The 18,757-nt window shown below is 37.9% G+C and overlaps 1 protein-coding gene and 1 long non-coding RNA gene across 7 annotated transcripts in view; one reads left to right on the top strand and one right to left on the bottom strand.

Moving 5' to 3' along the window:
* The window catches only part of LOC105278695 (filamin-A), a 42,771-nt gene that overhangs the window by 14,524 nt on the left and 9,490 nt on the right, over positions 1-18,757 (top strand). For 2 of the 6 annotated variants that reach the window (XM_011337954.3, XM_026968710.1), the window contains 9 exons: positions 42-468; positions 816-1,031; positions 1,611-1,998; positions 3,443-4,012; positions 5,057-5,401; positions 5,573-6,186; positions 6,405-6,703; positions 9,317-9,455; positions 15,041-15,266. In XM_011337954.3, the coding sequence (XP_011336256.1) occupies positions 42-468; positions 816-1,031; positions 1,611-1,998; positions 3,443-4,012; positions 5,057-5,401; positions 5,573-6,186; positions 6,405-6,703; positions 9,317-9,455; positions 15,041-15,266 (3,224 nt within the window). Of the gene's footprint in view, positions 1-41; positions 469-815; positions 1,032-1,610; positions 1,999-3,442; positions 4,013-5,056; positions 5,402-5,572; positions 6,187-6,404; positions 6,704-9,316; positions 9,456-10,367; positions 10,579-12,946; positions 13,074-15,040; positions 15,267-18,757 lie in introns of those variants that run through there. The other 4 variants (XM_026968712.1, XM_026968711.1, XM_011337961.3 and 1 more) reach the window with 3 other exon arrangements.
* LOC105278696 lies at positions 7,304-15,100 on the bottom strand. The gene is made up of 2 exons (XR_893813.1): positions 15,011-15,100; positions 7,304-7,572 (listed from the first exon to the last, which is right to left on the bottom strand). It is a non-coding gene; the product is annotated as an uncharacterized LOC105278696 (long non-coding RNA).

The raw sequence follows: 18,757 nt of genomic DNA, 5'->3' as shown, positions 1-18,757 counted from the left end.
TTGTGTGTTGAATATCGATTGAATCTTCCGAATTGCTCCAGAATGTCATCAGTTGATGCTACGACTTACAAGTGCCATTACACGCCCGTTAAGGAAGGCCGTCATGTGGTGATGATCACGTACGGCGGCAAGGAGATTCCCAAGTCGCCGTTCGAGGTCAACGTCGGGCCTTACAAGGAATCTAACATCAGGGCCTTCGGGCCGGGCCTGCACGGCGGCGTCGTCGGCCACCCAGCGAAGTTCACGGTGGACACGAACGGTGAGACCGGTGCCCTCGGTTTCTCCATCGAAGGCCCGTCCAAGGCGAAAATCGAGTGCAACGACAATGGGGACGGAACCGCTGACGTTTCTTACTTGCCCACTGCACCGGGCCAGTACGCGGTTCACATTCTCTGTGATAACGAGGACATCCCCAAATCACCTTACTTCGCGACTATCTCACCGAAGGCTGACTTTGATCCGGAGAAGGTAAATTTCGGATTTATTATATTGCAACATTATGAACTGCAGCTTTATCTCTTGTTTGCATCGATAGATTTCTTAACATTTGCGTAATCTGTATATACAGAGCCCCAGATTTTTCGCAATCTCTTTCGCCTGTATTCTGAAATATCTTATAATATTGCTATAAGATATTTCAGAATATAAAATGTAAAGAAAACAAGATAAAATAAATTGTAAATATAATAAAATGAAATTATAAGAATTCGACAACAAAGAAATTTAATACTGATTAAATTGGCAATAAAATATAAAACTTTTAATTTAATTAATAGAATAATAAAAAAGATACCTGAATTGGGTATATTTTTCAGGTTGAGGTTCACGGACCAGGAATTCAGCCAGAAGGTGTTGCTAAGGACAAACCGACGCATTTCACAGTAGACGCAAGAAAAGCCGGTCTAGCAGGTCTGCAAATTGCCATCCAAGATGCTCTTGGGAGAGAAGTTCCGTACAGATTAGACGACAAGCGGGATGGAACTGTACAAGTGCACTATACACCTACATCATCATCCCAACACGTTGTAATGGTATGCGATCAAAATATTTATTCCTAAAATGCTAAATGTTTCCGCTATAAATTATTTGTATGATTGCAGTGAATATATTATCGATTTATTTTCTATAATTCTTATCCCGTATGAACAGAGTAATTAGTTTAATAAAGTAGACAATGTTATATTGTATTTAAGTCAATTGCATATTTACTATAACATTTTTTCATGCTAGGAAAGTTAAAATGTTAAAGTAAAAGGTTCGCAAAATAAAAATGATTTACTTTCTTTAATCGTGAATAAGTAGTAAAAAAAGCAATAGTATTAAACAGCATTTTGACATGTACATGTTCACTTTTAACTAATATAATAAACAAATATAATTTAAAAATTTTTACGAAGTGTAATAATAAGATAGACGAACCAAAATGTTTAAAAATTTTATAGCAAATATGAGATTGACTTAAATATGATATAACATCATGTGCTTTATTTAAAATAATTAATTTTTCATACAATACAAGAATTATAAAGAATATTATAAAATCGATAATATATTTACTTCAATCATACAAACTTAATTCGATGAATATTTCAAAAATTTGTCTCTTTCAGGTGAACTATGGCGGCGTGGCGACGAAGAAATCTCCATACCGAGTTAAAATAGCTTCACCCTTGAATCCTGCTATGGTTTCCGCTTTTGGTCCCGGTATTGAAAAAGGCGTAAAGTCAAACACTCCTACACATTTTAACGTTGACTGTCGGGAGGCTGGACCCGGTAAATTGGACGTTAAACTACAAAGTCCAGAAAGCCGAGAACTTCCGATTACTCTGACGGATAACGAGGACGGCACATACACCGTGGACTATATGCCACCTCAACCAGGAACGTACACGGTGAATTTGAATTACGGCGGTCTGAAGGTACCACAGTGCCCGATTAAGGTCAACGTTCAGCCTCATGTGGACGTATCTAAAGTTAAAGTGGATGGTCTGGAGCCAAGTAAGTATAATCCTCACTTTTTTGAGTATTGTCTAATATTTCGATCACAACACGCTATCAATCTATCATCCGAAATTAGATTAAATTAATTATAGAAATAATTCTTTATCGCAAATATGTTGCGAACGATGATGATTTATTATACAATTATTATATATCTCACGAAAATTACGCTTGACTATTCCTAAATGTAATATAATGTGTAATATTATGTGTTAAAATTATAATAAGGTTGATAGCCTGCCTTGATCGACTAACCCTTTATTATGTTATAATTTTCATTAATAGACAAAATATTATTTTATTTCTTTTAAATTATTATAATATTTATGTAAACTTAATATAGTTAGCAGCTAATTACGTAACATAGTTTATTAACAAGAAATAATCCTGAATATTAATTTATCGTTAAGAAAATTTAATTTATTTTGAATGAAATAATGTTTCCGCATAATATTAACTTTTAACGCATAAGAACTTATGCGAGAATGATAAATGAGTTTTATAACCGAAGCAAAATTCAGCGTTTAGATAGATGCACTGGCAATGCATTAACCCGAAAATAAATCGTGTCGAAGCCGCGTTGTTTCCGGTGATCATGTGATTGAGAAAATAATTCTCGTCTCGTGTGGCCGATATTCTTTTCGGATATCTCTCGGGATGTTGCCGTGATGCGTGATCTAGCCTAGATTTTCGAAATACACGTTGCCAAGGTCTCCTCGCGGATAGATGTTTGCTGGAGCGCAAAGCGATGGTTCATTTATAGCTGCGTTCGCGAATTCCTCACAGTTGACACGCACACACACGCGCATACAGTTTCGCATTTCATCTAAAAATATTGTACTTCACTGCTTCACACATTGCGTCTTCTACGTATCTTTACCACTGGAACTGTACGGAGAGATACAGCGGCTTCGTCGCGAATACTGAAGTTGCGAATGTTAAAATTTAGCGATTAAATTCTTCTTTGATTATTTAAATTACGTAATTCATAATCAAACGTAATTTTATCTAAAAATATTTTGTAACCGCGAGAGATCGTTATACTTGATACATATCCTAATTCAAATGCATGTTGCGAGCTCACATGTGTAACTTTTCCCCAGTGTATTTTTACAAATGTATTTGCAATCTAATTTCTCGTAATTTGCTGTAATTTCGCGCGACGAACGTCCCGTTGTACTTGCTGGTAGCGGTCGCCAGAAGTTGCAGAATACTTGATCGCAGAGGAATCACTGATGTTCTCCAATCGCCCTATCACGTCCATGCCTCCTTCACTCAATCTCCGCAATCATCAATTCTCTTTGTCGTTGATTACCATCCATGACTGGAACCAGCAAGTCAACGTGACGTTCGTCCACCTCGCGGGCCGTCGTCCCGTCACGCGTGCACAAGCGAAAGACGCATCGCGGCTCACCACGAGAACCCGCAAACGTCCTCGCAGCGGCTCCGGTGAACAGCCTGCAGCAGTTCCGCGTGATAACGCAGGAGGCGGGCAGGGCGGCAGATTTCCAAGTGGCGATCACGGCACCATCCGGCAATCGGGTCAAGGCGCACGTGGTGCCGACCCACGAGGGCTACCTGGTCAACTTCACGCCCACCGAGCTGGGCGAGTACCTGCTGGGCATCAGCTTTGGCGGCGAGCCGATCTCCAATCAGCCCTACCGACTCACCTGCGTCCACGGCTCCGACCCGGGCAAGGTGCGAGCTTCGGGACCTGGTCTCTCTCACGGCGTGGTGAACAAGCCGGCCGAGTTCGTGATCGACACGCGTGGTGCTGGTCAGGGTGGCCTTGGCGTGACCGTCGAGGGACCCTGCGAAGCTGCGATAAACTGCAGGGACAACGGCGATGGTACGTGCTCCGTCGCGTACCTGCCTACTGAAGCGGGTGACTACGGCATCAACATCACGTTCAACGAACAGCACGTACCAGGCTCACCCTTTCAAGCCATCGTCGTGCCGGACGCCGATCTGTCCAAAATCAAAGTCAGCGGGAACGGCATCCAGCCACACGGTACAATTACGGACGCCAGCACGGAGATCGTTTTTGCGAATTTTGCAGTTTGAGAGAGTGATGTGACTTGCTGCCCCTTGATCTAAGCGCGATGAGTCCCTTTATGCGTATTAGGATTGTATAGAGCTGTTCTGGACGATTGCTTGTCGATCGTTGAGATAGACGCGGCGTTTAAGAATACATATACGCATTATATAGCATTTTCGTGCATGCGGAATGAGTTTAATAAGCCTGACCAGTTGACAAATTGCACGTACACATAATCTTGAGGAGATTCGCTTTTTTAATTTTTCTAGCTTAAGAGAAATTTTTGATCTTGATGAGAGAAATTGAAAAAACTTGGAGACACGTCGATGTGTACATAGCGTTGCATGTATTTTATGATTGCGCTTTCCTCGATAGTTATTGTAGCATTTCCTGTTTTAGACTTTCCGATTGTGCCTGTTTTTAACATGCATTTGTTATGAATGCTTAGAATATTTGACAACATATTTACAGAAAGTATTTACGGAAAAGTGTTTAAGTTTGCGAATTCTATGTATGTAAGATGACGGCCACAGTTTGTTTATTTAGTTTATATATCATATTAATTGAAGTTCAAATTGTCATTATCTCATATGCTACATATGATTTCTTCAATTTAGTTATATACTCAATAAGTACTCAAAGAATGCAATATTTTATTTAGTATATTAATTTACGACATATTAATAAATACTCTTTTAATAAATGGTTTGTCAGAATTATATATTATTTGTCTAAATTATATTTTTTTCATTAAATTAGATTTCTCATTCAATTTTCGTAGATAATATTAGATGTATGAATTGATAGCGAATAATGGAAATATTTGTTAAAAAACCGTAAATTTATTACGATATAATAATGATACAAAAATAGTTTGCAATATTTTATACAAAAATTATATTTCCGAAATTACAGAAAGAAACACTATATGCCACTTGCATACTATTTGGTAGACAAATCTGTTAAAAAAAGCATTTCAATATTTTCCCTTGATCATGTTCTATCACATTATTACAGGTCTGTACGTGAACAAACAAGCGACATTCACGATAGATGCGAGGGACATCTCGAAATCGAAGACCGACGACGGTAAAGTGTCTTGCACCATAAACAATCCCAGCGGAGGGAAAACCGAGAAGCTCATCACGCCCCAGGGCGACGGTACTTATCGCGTCAGCTATACTCCTTTCGAAGAGGGTTGCCACACTATTGACATTCTCTACGACAACGTACCCATCCCGGGTTCGCCGTTCTCCGTGAACGTGCAACGCGGTTCCAATCCCAGCAAATGTCGTGCCTATGGTCCAGGATTGGAAAGAGGCATTGTAAACAAGACAAATCGCTTCACGGTGGAAACCAAAGGTCGGTAATTCGATCGATTGAATTTTTTAATCAATTCTATATAATTCAGAACTGAAAGCATTGTCGTAAGAAACAGAAAATAAAACGGAGCGTGTGTTGTTTTACTTTATTTTATTTTATTATACTTTACTTTATTGTTTTATTATATTTTACTTTACTTATTTCTTATAGAGGCTGGCAATGGCGGCTTGGGTTTATCGATCACGGGTGACGGGGAGGTGAACGCAGAGGCCAAGGATAACTACGACGGTTCCTGCACCGTCGAGTACGTTCCCTCGGAACCTGGTGACTACGAGATCGGCATCAAGTTCGCCGAACAGGACATACCCGGGTCGCCATTCAAGATCGAAGTGGTGTCGGACTCGGAGGCGCAGAACGTGATCGCTTATGGACCCGGCTTGCAACCGGAAATGGTGCGGGAGGGTGTACCCGCCAAGTTCACGGTGGACACATCGAAGTGCGCGAAAGCGGCACAGCTGGACGTTAGGTTGTCGACTGACAAGGGACAAGCACAGAAGCCGCAGATCAAGAGCAAGGGCGATGGTCTGTACGAGGTGACGTATCAGCCATCGATCGCCGGAAGTAACGTGCACGTCGGCGTGACCTACGATGGCGAGGACATCAACGGAAGTCCGTTCAAAATGAAAGTTCTGCCCACGGTGGAGCCCAACAAGGTGACTCTGTCGGGTCCCGGAGTGTCGCCTGTCTGCACCGCTTCCTTCTCTACTGACTTCGTCGTGGACACCTCCAACGCCGGATACGGCGATCTTGAAGTTCAAGTTGTGGTGAGTGACGTTTGTGAACTGAATATTCCGCGTTTCTAATATTTATAATGATACTATCATAGAGAAGTGCAACTTGTTTTTTTAAAAGTAATTATAATTTTAGAATAATTAATTATGAAGAATAATAAGAATCAAGAGAGATTTATATCAAGTTTAACATTTATATAATTTGATAGAGACACATCAGTCATTTTATTCACTTATATCTTTTTGAACAGGGACCGGATCAAGTGCCTCGCAGAGTGGAGGTGCAGGATCTCGGCGATGGCAAATACAAGGCGACCTATTTGCCGGATGATTGCGGCCGCTACAAGGTCAACGTAAAATATGGTGGCAAGGAAGTGCCAGGCAGCCCGGTGAGCGTGCAGAGCGTCTCCACCGGCAAGGCAGATCAATGTAAGATCAAAGAGGGCATTCAGCACACCTTGGCTCAAGGCGAAGAGTATTGCATCACAGTGGATACCGAGAATGCAGGCCGCGGTGCAGTGACCTGTCGCATCCGCTCCACTTCCGGAAGGTATTTTTTTACGTATACGCTCCGATTATTTCAGAGGGATAAATTAGCAAAACATCACAGCAACGTTAAAATTCATCCTCGTAGTTGAAAAATGATCAAACACATATTTTTAATATGGTTTTGTTCGTTTACACTTTTTGCAAAATTGTGTTATTTATTTTATAAGCATTAGAAATTTCTTTACTTTTGAATAATACATCTTACATTTAGCATTGTTAAATTTTCCACGATTGTTTTCTAATTCTAAATCTTTTAGTTAGAAATTGCAATTTTTCTGAACCGATTTTCTACGTTACAAATGTGAGGGCGGTTCATATTTTTATCGCATTCCTGACACTTGTGTTTTTCGGATCTTCACGGATTCCAGACAAAAATTCCATTTTATTTTAAATACATCTCATTTTACATAAACTGCCGTCGCTGTCTTCTTATTTTTAATTTATTGGCGAATTCAAGAAAAATCTCTTTTTTATAAATATTTAAATATTCTCTACTCCATTTCTTATTTCATTTTGCGATTTATCACAAATTAATTTTGTTTTAATCTCTTTTTGTTTTAATCTCTCGCAAATGGCTTTGTAAGAATAATAAATTAACAACTTTATTGGCAATTATATAATTTAAATAGCATTATGACAAGTTTTGCGGCAAGAAATTGTTATGATAATCAATAATCATATATTAGAACATTTTCGGGATTAGATTGAAGACGTTAATGACTAGTCGGCCATAAATCGTGTTGTAAATCCGACAGAATTGAGGATCATGGCACGTTGCCATTGCGAACATCATGTATGAGATGGGAACACGTCCGTGGTTCGTTGCGGATCTCCGGTCAGTCGTATGCAATATCCATGTTGATTAGTGTACTGTAACATTGAAATTAAATGTCGGTTTGATTTAATCCAAAAACGAGACACATCTATATATCTTTAATAAAATCTGGCGCTGACGAAGGACGCCAAATCGAATCAAATGATATCTAGAAAATACAAAAATTGATTTCATGCTTCGCGTATTTCTGTATATACTTATTTATTTTAGATTCTGAAGTTTATTTTATTTTATTATATACATATAACAAAAGTTAGTTTCTGTTCTAATTTTGAATGACGCTTTAAATAGTTCTAATTTGGGAAACTCTATCTGAATATCATAAATTACTATATAATATAATTTAAACAAATGTTCATGTCATGCTGCTATTTGTTGGCAATTAAACATGTTCAATTAACTATATGCATATCTAAATATATATTTCTCTGATTATCATAGCTAATGCCAAGCTGTAGATTACATTATACTCTTCCTTTTTGAAAAGCAGCCACAATTAGAATTTTGTTGCAAAAGCTTCTCATTTGCGTTGGCCATTTGTTCGTCCATTTAATAACGTCGCGCGTCGGTTCAGTTGAATTATATTTGAATTAAATTTAACTTCTACAATACTACGCTCAGACTCATAATTTCATAAGCAGATACATCTCGAGTCTAACAAAGTTTTCTAATAAAAGAAATTGTACTAAATTCTACCAAGAACATTTTTAACATGGTAAAAAGACATTTTTTTATATTTATACATAACATATATGCAACAGAGATAAAACTAGAATAAATCTTACATAAAATATGTATATGAAATCGACGCAGTTCGGATGACTTATATTACTACACAAAGAGACAAATACATGAATCTAAGAAAATAACAATATTGTAAATAACTTGTTATTGCCGTATTTCTTATTGTAAAGTTTGTTTTTCGCAACGTGATGACAGAAATGGCATAGTAATACCACTATAGAGTAATACGTCCTTCGCAAATATTTCGGGATTGCTGAAGAGAGCTGCACTTCTCATCTCACTTATGTATCTCTTGCACTTAGACGTAACCGGCGCTTTACCTCCGAAAGTTTACTGACAACTGTAATCGAATCGACTGTAAATGCATTCTGAATTCTGACAGTGGTGTACAGCTGCTGTTTCATAATTCATCGTGATATCCTGCGTTGTTCGAGTTGGCAATGAATATCTCCCCTGTCGAGAAGACATTTTACATCGGGCCAAATTTTTTATTTCAAGGATATTAGGAGTGACAAAATGCCATGTTACGTCTGGCGTCTCCTATAATAAACGCAATTTTTAAATTACATTTTATGTGCTAAGACTATGCTCTCTGACAAATAGATGTTTTTATAGTTTGAAGTTGAGAATGTGATATAAAAATAGATTTAGATTATACTGTTAAAAATTTCCTCATTGCCAACATTTTCTAAATTATTTATTTAGATAAGAAAGAAACTCATCTGACACAAGAAAACCGATAGCGATTTTTAAATAGCTCGTAGTTTATTTATAAGCATCTTACATAGCTATTGAATTTCTTCAATTTTATCGGTGAGGAAAAAGATGATTTCTAAATCTTCTTTAAACTTTCCAATCGGAGGTTCAGATGTTTGAATAATTAAGAAAATAGTTACGAAAGTGTTTGAAGTACTCCAATAGTTTATTATTGAACGAAGTTACAGCAGCGTTATGAAAATTTGCTCGGAAATTTCTTGAATGAATCTTCGTTCTATATTTCGATCGTGAATAATATATTTTGGTCTATAATTTTAGCGAAGTCGTTGACATTGACATAGAAGACAACGGTGATGGCACAGTCAACATTTACTACACTGTCGCCGATGCAGGAGACTACACCCTTAGCATCAAGTTTGGCGGTCAACCGGTGCCTGATGGATTCTACACTTTCACGGTGAGTGAAGAGACGTGACACTTCTAACGTTTCAGACCTTTCGTCCAATCTATTTTCCAATGCAAGATGAGCACGAAGTTTGCGAAATTTCTTAAAATCTATACTATTCCGTATTATTAATGGATATTAATGGATAATAATATCATCGCGAAATCATTGCACAATATTATAAATTACCAATCATCATATATTATTGAAATTATATTTACTGAAATCGTATTTGCCGAACGAGGGAATCTGTAGGAATAGCTCGCTCAAGTTTCTGCGTGTATTTATGTCTCGAATGTACCGAGTGAATCTGTGCGTGGCCGAATGAAGTCCAGAATAATTACATGAAACTAGACCGTGAAGCATGCACTAATGAAAGCAATACATCATTTAGTATCACTTGTCGACAGTAAATTTCTGTCCTTAAAATCGAGAATAACACATGCCATACAATTCGTAATCTTACAAACAATTATAAAATATACCTCCATGAGAATTATTCTAAATATCTCATATAAAATCTTGTTATAACTGATTTAGATATATATTTCACAGAAGAAGAAAAGATTATATTTTTGTAAATTATTTGTGCAAATTTGGATGTCCCATTGAATCGAATATATATCCATGATCCAAATTTTTTATTTGTTGAATTATCTAGTGCTTTTGTCATTTACATTCAATAATAATGCACAGCTAGTTCAGAAATACGCAAATCGACATCACGGGACCAATATAATCTTGGCGTTCATGCTCGAGCGAAAATGCGTGAATTTTAATTGATATCGTGTCAGTACATAGTTTATCTCACGAGTGTCGGCTGCCTTTGAATCGTGAGACAAGGGGTGAGACGAGTGCGCTAAGCAGCAGCAGCACGTGCATCTTCCCGTGATCGCATCTTCCCGGTGCCGATTCGGGGTGCCCGGTGCTCCCGTCGTCGACGAGGCCCGGGTGGGTGGGGCGCGAGGTGTATCTAACTATAGAGGCAACACGTAGTGCAGGATATTGTCGCGTAGTCTCCAGCGAAACAGTCCACTGCGAAGGCTCATCGGGACCGCATCCGGCAGCACTTAGCGTACGAATCTTCGCCCCATCACGTGGACCCCATCGCGGCGTAACACGAATTCCGCTTCAAGTAACGTCCACGCGCGCGCACGCACATACATACACATATGCATGCACACAGGTCTCTCTCTCTCTCTCTCTCCCTCTCTCTCTTTCTCTCTCTTTCGCTACATCTCTATCTATATATTTCTCCCCACCTTACGTGCATGGATTTCCTTTAGTCGTGTGTGTATGTACGTATATGTGTATGCATGTGTGTCTATGTATGCGCACACGTGTGAGTGCTCTGTCATCGAATGGTCCAGAGTGCCTTGGATCGCAAGTGCTGGAATGCTGATGTAACTCTTTAAACGTGGAGAGAAATTTGATTGATCGAGCAATTTTTATTAATTCGTATGATGCTAGTATTTGCGTATCTATACTGCTGACAGATACGAGAAGACTAATGTTTTTCACTTTTTCGGAGTTTCTCGTTGCTATCTAAGTATAAAGAGGTATTCTGATACACCAGATTTCAGAAATGTATATTAGGATACGCATCTGATTATTTAATCTTTCCTACTGATGTTTCAGAAAATAAGAATAGCCAGACGTTCGTTTTATGCATTAATCTTTTCATGTATTGTCAGTAGAAACGATAATAAAATAAATAAAAATGAAATAAATAAATACTGTCAAACATTACTCCGTGGTCGATCGGCCTTTTTCAATTGATTATCAGTAGAGAAAGATTAACATATAGTCAGACATCCCTCTCTCCACGTACGAAGCTCAGAAATATCCTTCCTCTAAATTTTCCCTGTGTTATCTTTATTTCGTCTGGTTTGCTTTATTCCAAAATCTGGTAATTTTGCCGTGAAGTAAAGCGTGACGAGTTACAAAAGGTTTGAAACTGGTAATATAAATGCTTGCATATTCGTGTGGCCGCTGCGGCGTCTTGCGGCGTTCGCTGAGAGTCATCCTCTACTAAACTTTGACGTTTGACAAATATTGTTTCAATATATAAATTGTTCTATTACAATATTTTATAATTTAAGATACTGCATAGTAATGATTTAACACAATCAGCACAATGTCATTTCACATTAAAAGATTTTTATTGTATAGAACGTAACAGAACACGTCACGCGTCACGCGTCATAACTCTTCGCGCTGATCACGCAAAATAATATTTCGATGTGCACAATTGTGTCATCACGTTGGCTATATTTTTGGAATCAATCATATCTTCTCAATGTGGAAGCTATGATCCATTTTGAAATCCAATACGCGCCTCGGTCGCCGTCCATCCTCCACCGAGAGCTCCTAGACTATTTCGAGTGCCAGTCAGACTTTCCCAAATTTATAAGCAGAAACGGAGTGGGTGGCCGAGGGAGACGAGGGAGCGAATTAATACCGTGAGTTAAATTAAACCCCGTGCCACGATTCACAACGGCGACTTTGTGCGACATTCCTGTCGCCGGTTGACGCTGATTCCCTCCATTATTGCTCACAGAATCGATGTTATCGCGTACTCTGACTACTGAAATAATTGTCGCAAACAGTCGCATAATTGTTAACCGTTTATAACTGCAAATTACAATTTATATCTTGATATTTTTCTTAAGAGAAAATAATCTATCTTCATCTAAAAAAAAGAAAAGAAAACTATGATTTAAAAAAAATACGGCGCGAGGATTGTATTTTTTGCTTTAATGTCAGTTTAATATAGCTGAATTGGTCGCGTAAACAAAACGTAATATTATATTTGGGATTTATCCAAATTTACCGTCGTTCTGGATATGCGATCGTGTATTTGAAATTTCGTGAATTTATATTATAATATACACTTAAAATACTGTAGACAATATTTCTGATTGTGATATTCTTGTCGTTTAATCATTAAAATATGATTTAGCTCATGCAAAATAAGAACAAGAAGTTGCAACTTATTAATTAGAAGTTTAAAAATTATATATTATATTTATCTTTATATTATATTTATCTTATATTATATACTTATCTAGTATCTATTATATTTAATATATTATATTTATCTATTATATTACATTTACGTCAAAGTAATATTATTTAAAATTAATTGTTTCATAAATCATTCCTCTCGTTTCGTAAAAAATCTGCAAATCTATGCAGTGATCTCTCGCAATCTGTTTAAACAATGTTTTCTCCGCTAATTGATACTATACTCAATTGTTTGCCCAGCTATTATTAACGGACGTACATTTACACCTAGAACAATCGCGGTCTCATTGCGCTTTGTACTTTTAATCCTTTGTATGAGTGGGGGCTGAGTATCTATTATGGTACATCAAATTCAGCATTGTGCCCGGAATTACCGGTCGGATACAAACGAGGCGCGAGTTTCGTGTTGACCACCGTTGTAGTTGGGCGGTTCCCTCGTAAATTGGTGAAGCCGAAGTGTGACAGCTGGTTGTCAGGTACGCGAACTCGTAACCAGTCAATCAAGCAACCCCTTCGTAAAGGGAGACAAACGGCCCGCGGACCTTCAACAGGCTCAGAGAATATGGCGCCGATCTTGTGACGATCGCGATCGTCCATGGACTTGTGAGTGAGCGATACGAGTGATCGCGATAAGTTACCGATTCTCTAAGGAATGCTGCGGATTTGAGCGAGCTAGTTGGCAGGATACAGCTTACTTTCCGCAAGTTGCCTATCTCTAAATCTTTCCGCAATCTATCTTATATATTAAGCATATATTATATATTAACATTTGATAAATAATTTTAACGCGCATTTCTGTGATATACTTCTCTTTCAAGAAGTGTAAAATTGATACGAGATAGTAATGGGATTTTTTTATAGAATAGTAGAAGAAAGGGAATAAAGATGCAAAATCAATTATACATCAGTGCATGACGTTTGACGCGAAGCGATTTATGAGGCCGTGCACAAAGTGTTTAGAAATAACGATGAAATATTAATAATTAGTATGATAGTATGATAGATTGTGGTTCAATGAAACGAGATTAAAAAGATATCTTCTAGAACTAAAATTTATAATATAAAATTTTTTTGTTTATTATTATAAATAAAATAATTATTATATAAAATTATTATTATTAATTATTATTTGATACTTGTATAGATTTTCTTACAATCGATAATATCACCTTTTATTTATATATACATAAAAAGTAAATTAATTAATATTTTCTCATGAATATTATTTAGTGAAAATAGAAGATCTCTATGGTGATATCGCTTTAATGTCACCGCGTCGCATTTTGCACCATGAAAGCGACTATTTATGTAGCATGTTCGGTATCTCCTCGCAAGCTAATTTTGGTTTCAGCTGCAATATTGCGCCTCGATGATCAACACGGAATCGCGTAATATTTCATATTTCTTACTGACAGCAGCATTTTATGGAATTAATATATGATTCTGTCGAATAAACGTTTTTGCATATCCTTTAGATGAGAAGAATTTATTTGGACGACAAACGCAAAGAAATATAATAATACTCTCGATAAATAATCTCGATATTCTGTATAATATAATGTAATTACACTCCTATATAACTGTGTGAAATAGTGTTTCAAAATATTTGTTAATGTGGTAAATTACGCAGTTATATAATTTTAGGGTTGAGTAAATTTATTTATTAAAAATTGTTCTTTTGATAATATGTAGTTGTTATTGTTTGACTGACGATCAGACTGAGTAAAGTTTTAACGTTTTTCTGAAAAAGTTTAATATATTTTAACATATATTACATAACTATATATATTGTATTGTGACGAAATATTATTTAAATTCATAATTCAACAATTGGTTATTAATATATGGATCAATGTTAGTCTGCGTAACTTGTCCCATAGCAAAATCGGACTAAGTACAATGCTGTCGCAATTATAAATTGATTTAATGTAAATTAAATATAAATGTAGGCTTTCCGTGACGAGAGTTTTGCAATAATTCTGTGATGTGGTTACATAATAAATTCTTTACACGCATCGCATTTTGGCTTGTGACCAGCATCGAAATACGTGGATCTATCGTAATGAAGTGTAACGTACACCATCTCCCGATTTCGAAAATCCTTGCGTTCCTCTTTTCCGTGAAGATTTTGCAAGGATTTTATTAGCGCCCCGCAAAAAAATGCTTTTTTTAATGCCTGGCATCATTCCAGCACCAAAATATCTTATCGATCATGCGATATCATGATACGTTGTCGTCAACGACACGCCTTCGTTATGTCGTAATGCAGTCACACTACTAACATAACATCAAAGTTTCTAAATTCACATTTCTACAAAAAATATAAATTATAGAAAACAAATCTAAATTTAATGCTTATACTTATTGAATGCTTACTGAACTGGAAATTATCCGTTATTCATAATTTTGCATATTTATTAAATCAAATATTTAATATCATTATATTATGTAGCGGGAATTTTCAAAATAGTACAAGTACTCTCAGTTTAAAATGTTTACAGAAACAAGTTTAGCGTTTTTATCTATATTATGTATTTTACCTTTATTTTTCAACTTTAACGATATTTCAGGCATCCGAGGAGTACCGGGAGCATAGCACGCACAAAACTCAACGTGCTCGTAAGACACAGCAGAGGCAAAACCAGCACGTCGTCGAGCAACGCAGCACAACTGTACAAGAGAGTTCCACCGTCACTACAAAGCGTAGCAGTCAGCAAGAGTTATCGAAGAAGAACTTCAACGTTATCCGATTGAACTCTATCCCATTACCTTTCGCTGGCGGCGGCACAGTTACCTGTAAGTAACAAATTTAATTTACATTTTGAGATTAAATATAACTCAAAGTTGATTTTCTGCAATACTCTAAAATTTATTTCGAAATTTTAATTTTATCATGAGGGTTACATTTGGATACCTTGATACAATTACAATAAAATAGAATGAATGTCGAGTACATACTATGATTGGTTGGACATTGTGAAAGAGGCGAATGTACTGCAATTAGTAATTTAATTATTTATACAAGCAAAATATTAATAATATTTTTTTATTCATAAAAATAGTATTTTGTTAAATCGATTTTAGCACGCAGCAAGTGTAGTGCGTCATATAATTTATTATTATTTTATACTGCAAGATTATAAATCAAATATCTAAGAACTCGATCAGGAAAAGAATTAAGTTATCGTGTACAATTAATTGAATTGAGATGAGATCTCTCGAACTTCGATCGTCGACGAGCGAAGTTTACAAAACTGCCTGACTTATTATTAGCTCGTACTACTGCGCACGAGGGATCTTTTATGCACCAGAACACTGTGTATTTTCCGTTGATATTTCTCTTTCGTTTATTCAAAGCTGATAATTGTCTGTTAAAAATTTAATTATAATGAGATATATTTTTAATCAATTAAAAACTATCAAAGATCTTTTATTAAGACTCTCAAGATATTTTTTTATAATAGGTTTTTAAAGCTGCCATTTAAATCATTTATATCATTTTAGATTTTAGATACATCGTTTTAAACATGTATAATTATTTAACATGCATAAAATGACAAACTTATTTCTCATTTCGATATTTATCGAAATTTGTCGAAGTTTAAACTCGCGGAACGTATCGACACAATACGTTCGCGGTTGTCACAATTTATTTTCTATTATTAGTTTAACGACAATGGTCGAATATACGTCACCTGGAGCCGACCTACACTCACTATGGATAAATAAATCTCAAATTTTACTGCGCAACATGTGCTGGACTTGCTTACTCTCGAGATTTTACGAGGCGGATTCTTCCGCCATGTGCAGAACGGACTTTTTACGCGCTCCTGAATTGCCATTCGGATGGACGCATCCTCCTTCTGTGACGATTAATACGTAAATTATCTTCAAATGCCTAATTTTAACGGACATCACGACGAACGTCATCAATCATTCATGCACATGCATACCGCGACCGCACTTGACTCGACTTGACTACTCGTACTCGGGTGTACTTGATGACTTGATAGCTCACTTGCAAGATTGATTAATGACCGACACGATCCCGTCCAACACTTCAAGATCGAATTAGCGGTTTAGGAATTTCGACGTGATAGCAGCTGTGTGCACCTGTTGTTGAACAAGTAGGACACCGTACGTGTTATTCTTGCAATAGCATAATAATGAGTAGTAATTATAAACAGTTAATAAAGTAATAATTATTATAAATTATAGTTTAAAGGGATATTGAATCAATTATTCAAGGAAATGATTATAATTATTAATCATTAATTAAACAATCACCATCCATTTACATCTTAGCTACATAGATCACGCCAGACCACGGTAAATTCCTGCTATTGTGCGATATTAATCAAACTCTCTCCTGACGGACAAATTTATCCCAACGAGAGACAAGTAATGCGGTTCAATTATACGCGATGTTCCACGACTGATCAACGCGCGCGTGTAAGAGGCGTTAAATGACAAACACGACGGGGTTGATCTTCGCGCCTCTCTTTATCCACCACCTTGCCAAAAATATAGTAAACTGCTGGACAGCTCGTAGCGCTGTGGAAGGAGGATACGTAAACGCGGATAAGCGCGACACACGGTCCGCGATATTAATATTGTGTGATTAAGTGGCTCCGGATGCGTATATTCGCGGTTGGTCTGAAGCCGAGGCCTCCAAGACTTCGAGCTCCCGAGGACGAGTGCGCCGGGTCCAGAAAAAGACCGATCCCTACCCCCGGACACGTCGTGGGATCTCTCTCTCTCTCTCTTTATCCTGCAATTCAAACTGTCCTCGACGACAAGCGAGAATCGCCTGGAGCGATTTTCCGGCCGACGAACTTGCGCGCGTTTACACCTTGCCAAGAAATTAATGACTTGCTGCTGGAAGCACCGGCGCAATTCTGTTACTACTCTTCCGCTTGTAGCCGACGAGACGACGTTACTTCCAGTCGAGCGTGCTGATATCAGGGCTATGCTCGAGCGGGCAGTGATGAATCTGGGGCTGTAGGTCATTCCCGGACGAAGAGTAACTCTGAACGAGGTTGTTGATTCTGGATTACATGACGCCTCTCCTGAATGATTCTTGCGCGAATAATGCCGCGCGATGAAGACTCAACGCGTTGCGAGCTGTCCGCAATTAGTCAAAGCCGGCCGACACCCGTTCCTCTTCGTCATAGCAGCAGTGGCGCGTGTTAAATGCGCGGTCTGCTTGCTTTTGACGACTTCCTTCGGCAAATGAAACGGCGCGGAAGCATAGCCAGGATACATCGCGCCAAGATTCCCGCCTTGTCTATCTTAAGAATTCCGGGATTCCTTCCACGTGATAACAGTTTACGTAATCTTCTATGAAGATGGACGAAGAACGGAAGCGATGGAGAAGAACAACTGGAGAAGAATCGAAGAAAGATATAAAGGGCTTTATTTTAGAGCACACTTCAAAGAACATTCCTCTGGATGAGGCAACTTCCTCTGTCCTCCTATCGCTCTACATGTTCTTGATGCACGTTCAGATTCATCTTGAATCAAGAACAGCCCATCATATCACATTTTATTACGTTGTTAAAGCGAGTCAAAGAGGGAGAAGATACGTAGTAATGTAACTCAATCTGCGAATGTATCCAGTTTGAGCGAACAAATCTTAAGAATTTTCTTCTCGATGAGCTTTATAGTTACAGTTACCATAATAAATATTTATAACGAGAGAATCAGGAATTTGAATAATAATTGAGAATAAGAAATTTTGATTTAGAAAAGCTTCTGGTTTTAAAAGTAAGATTCTTTTCAGATCGAAGCGATAAATAATGACAATAAAAATTTACGTCTTTCCTCCCACACGAGCTTCTTCATGAGAAGCATTACATTCGACCTTGGATCCACTCCTTCAGCTTCAATCGAAGGCGATACATCGGGCATCCGGCGATAACGTCATCGTGTATTGCGCCTAATGATGGCTGCGTCTCGTTCCCGATTTACCCTGATCGAGCGGATCTGTCCAGCGTTGATCCATCACGTAACAGCCACGCAACCCGTCCATCCGCGTCTTAACCGCGCGTTACCAGTCACGCATACGTATACGATACTCGTATAGAAGATGTATCTCCACACACCAATACACCTGCGTCATAAATCTTCGCGCACCAGGTGCAGGCGCCGCGACGTCGACCATCCGCTTCCTCCCACCAGCCTCCGCGGAATCCTCGGATTAGCGCGTGCGTAAACCCCTCTGTAGACCTTCCTGAGTCTGTATGCGTGTCGTCGATGACGATACAGCCGCGAATGTGTGTGGTCCA

This window comes from Ooceraea biroi, chromosome 3 (assembly GCF_003672135.1).
Source record: "Ooceraea biroi isolate clonal line C1 chromosome 3, Obir_v5.4, whole genome shotgun sequence".
NCBI lineage: Eukaryota > Metazoa > Arthropoda > Insecta > Hymenoptera > Formicidae > Ooceraea > Ooceraea biroi.
The sequence above is the reverse complement of the archived record's forward strand: the minus strand, read 5'-3'. Positions and strand labels throughout refer to the sequence as shown.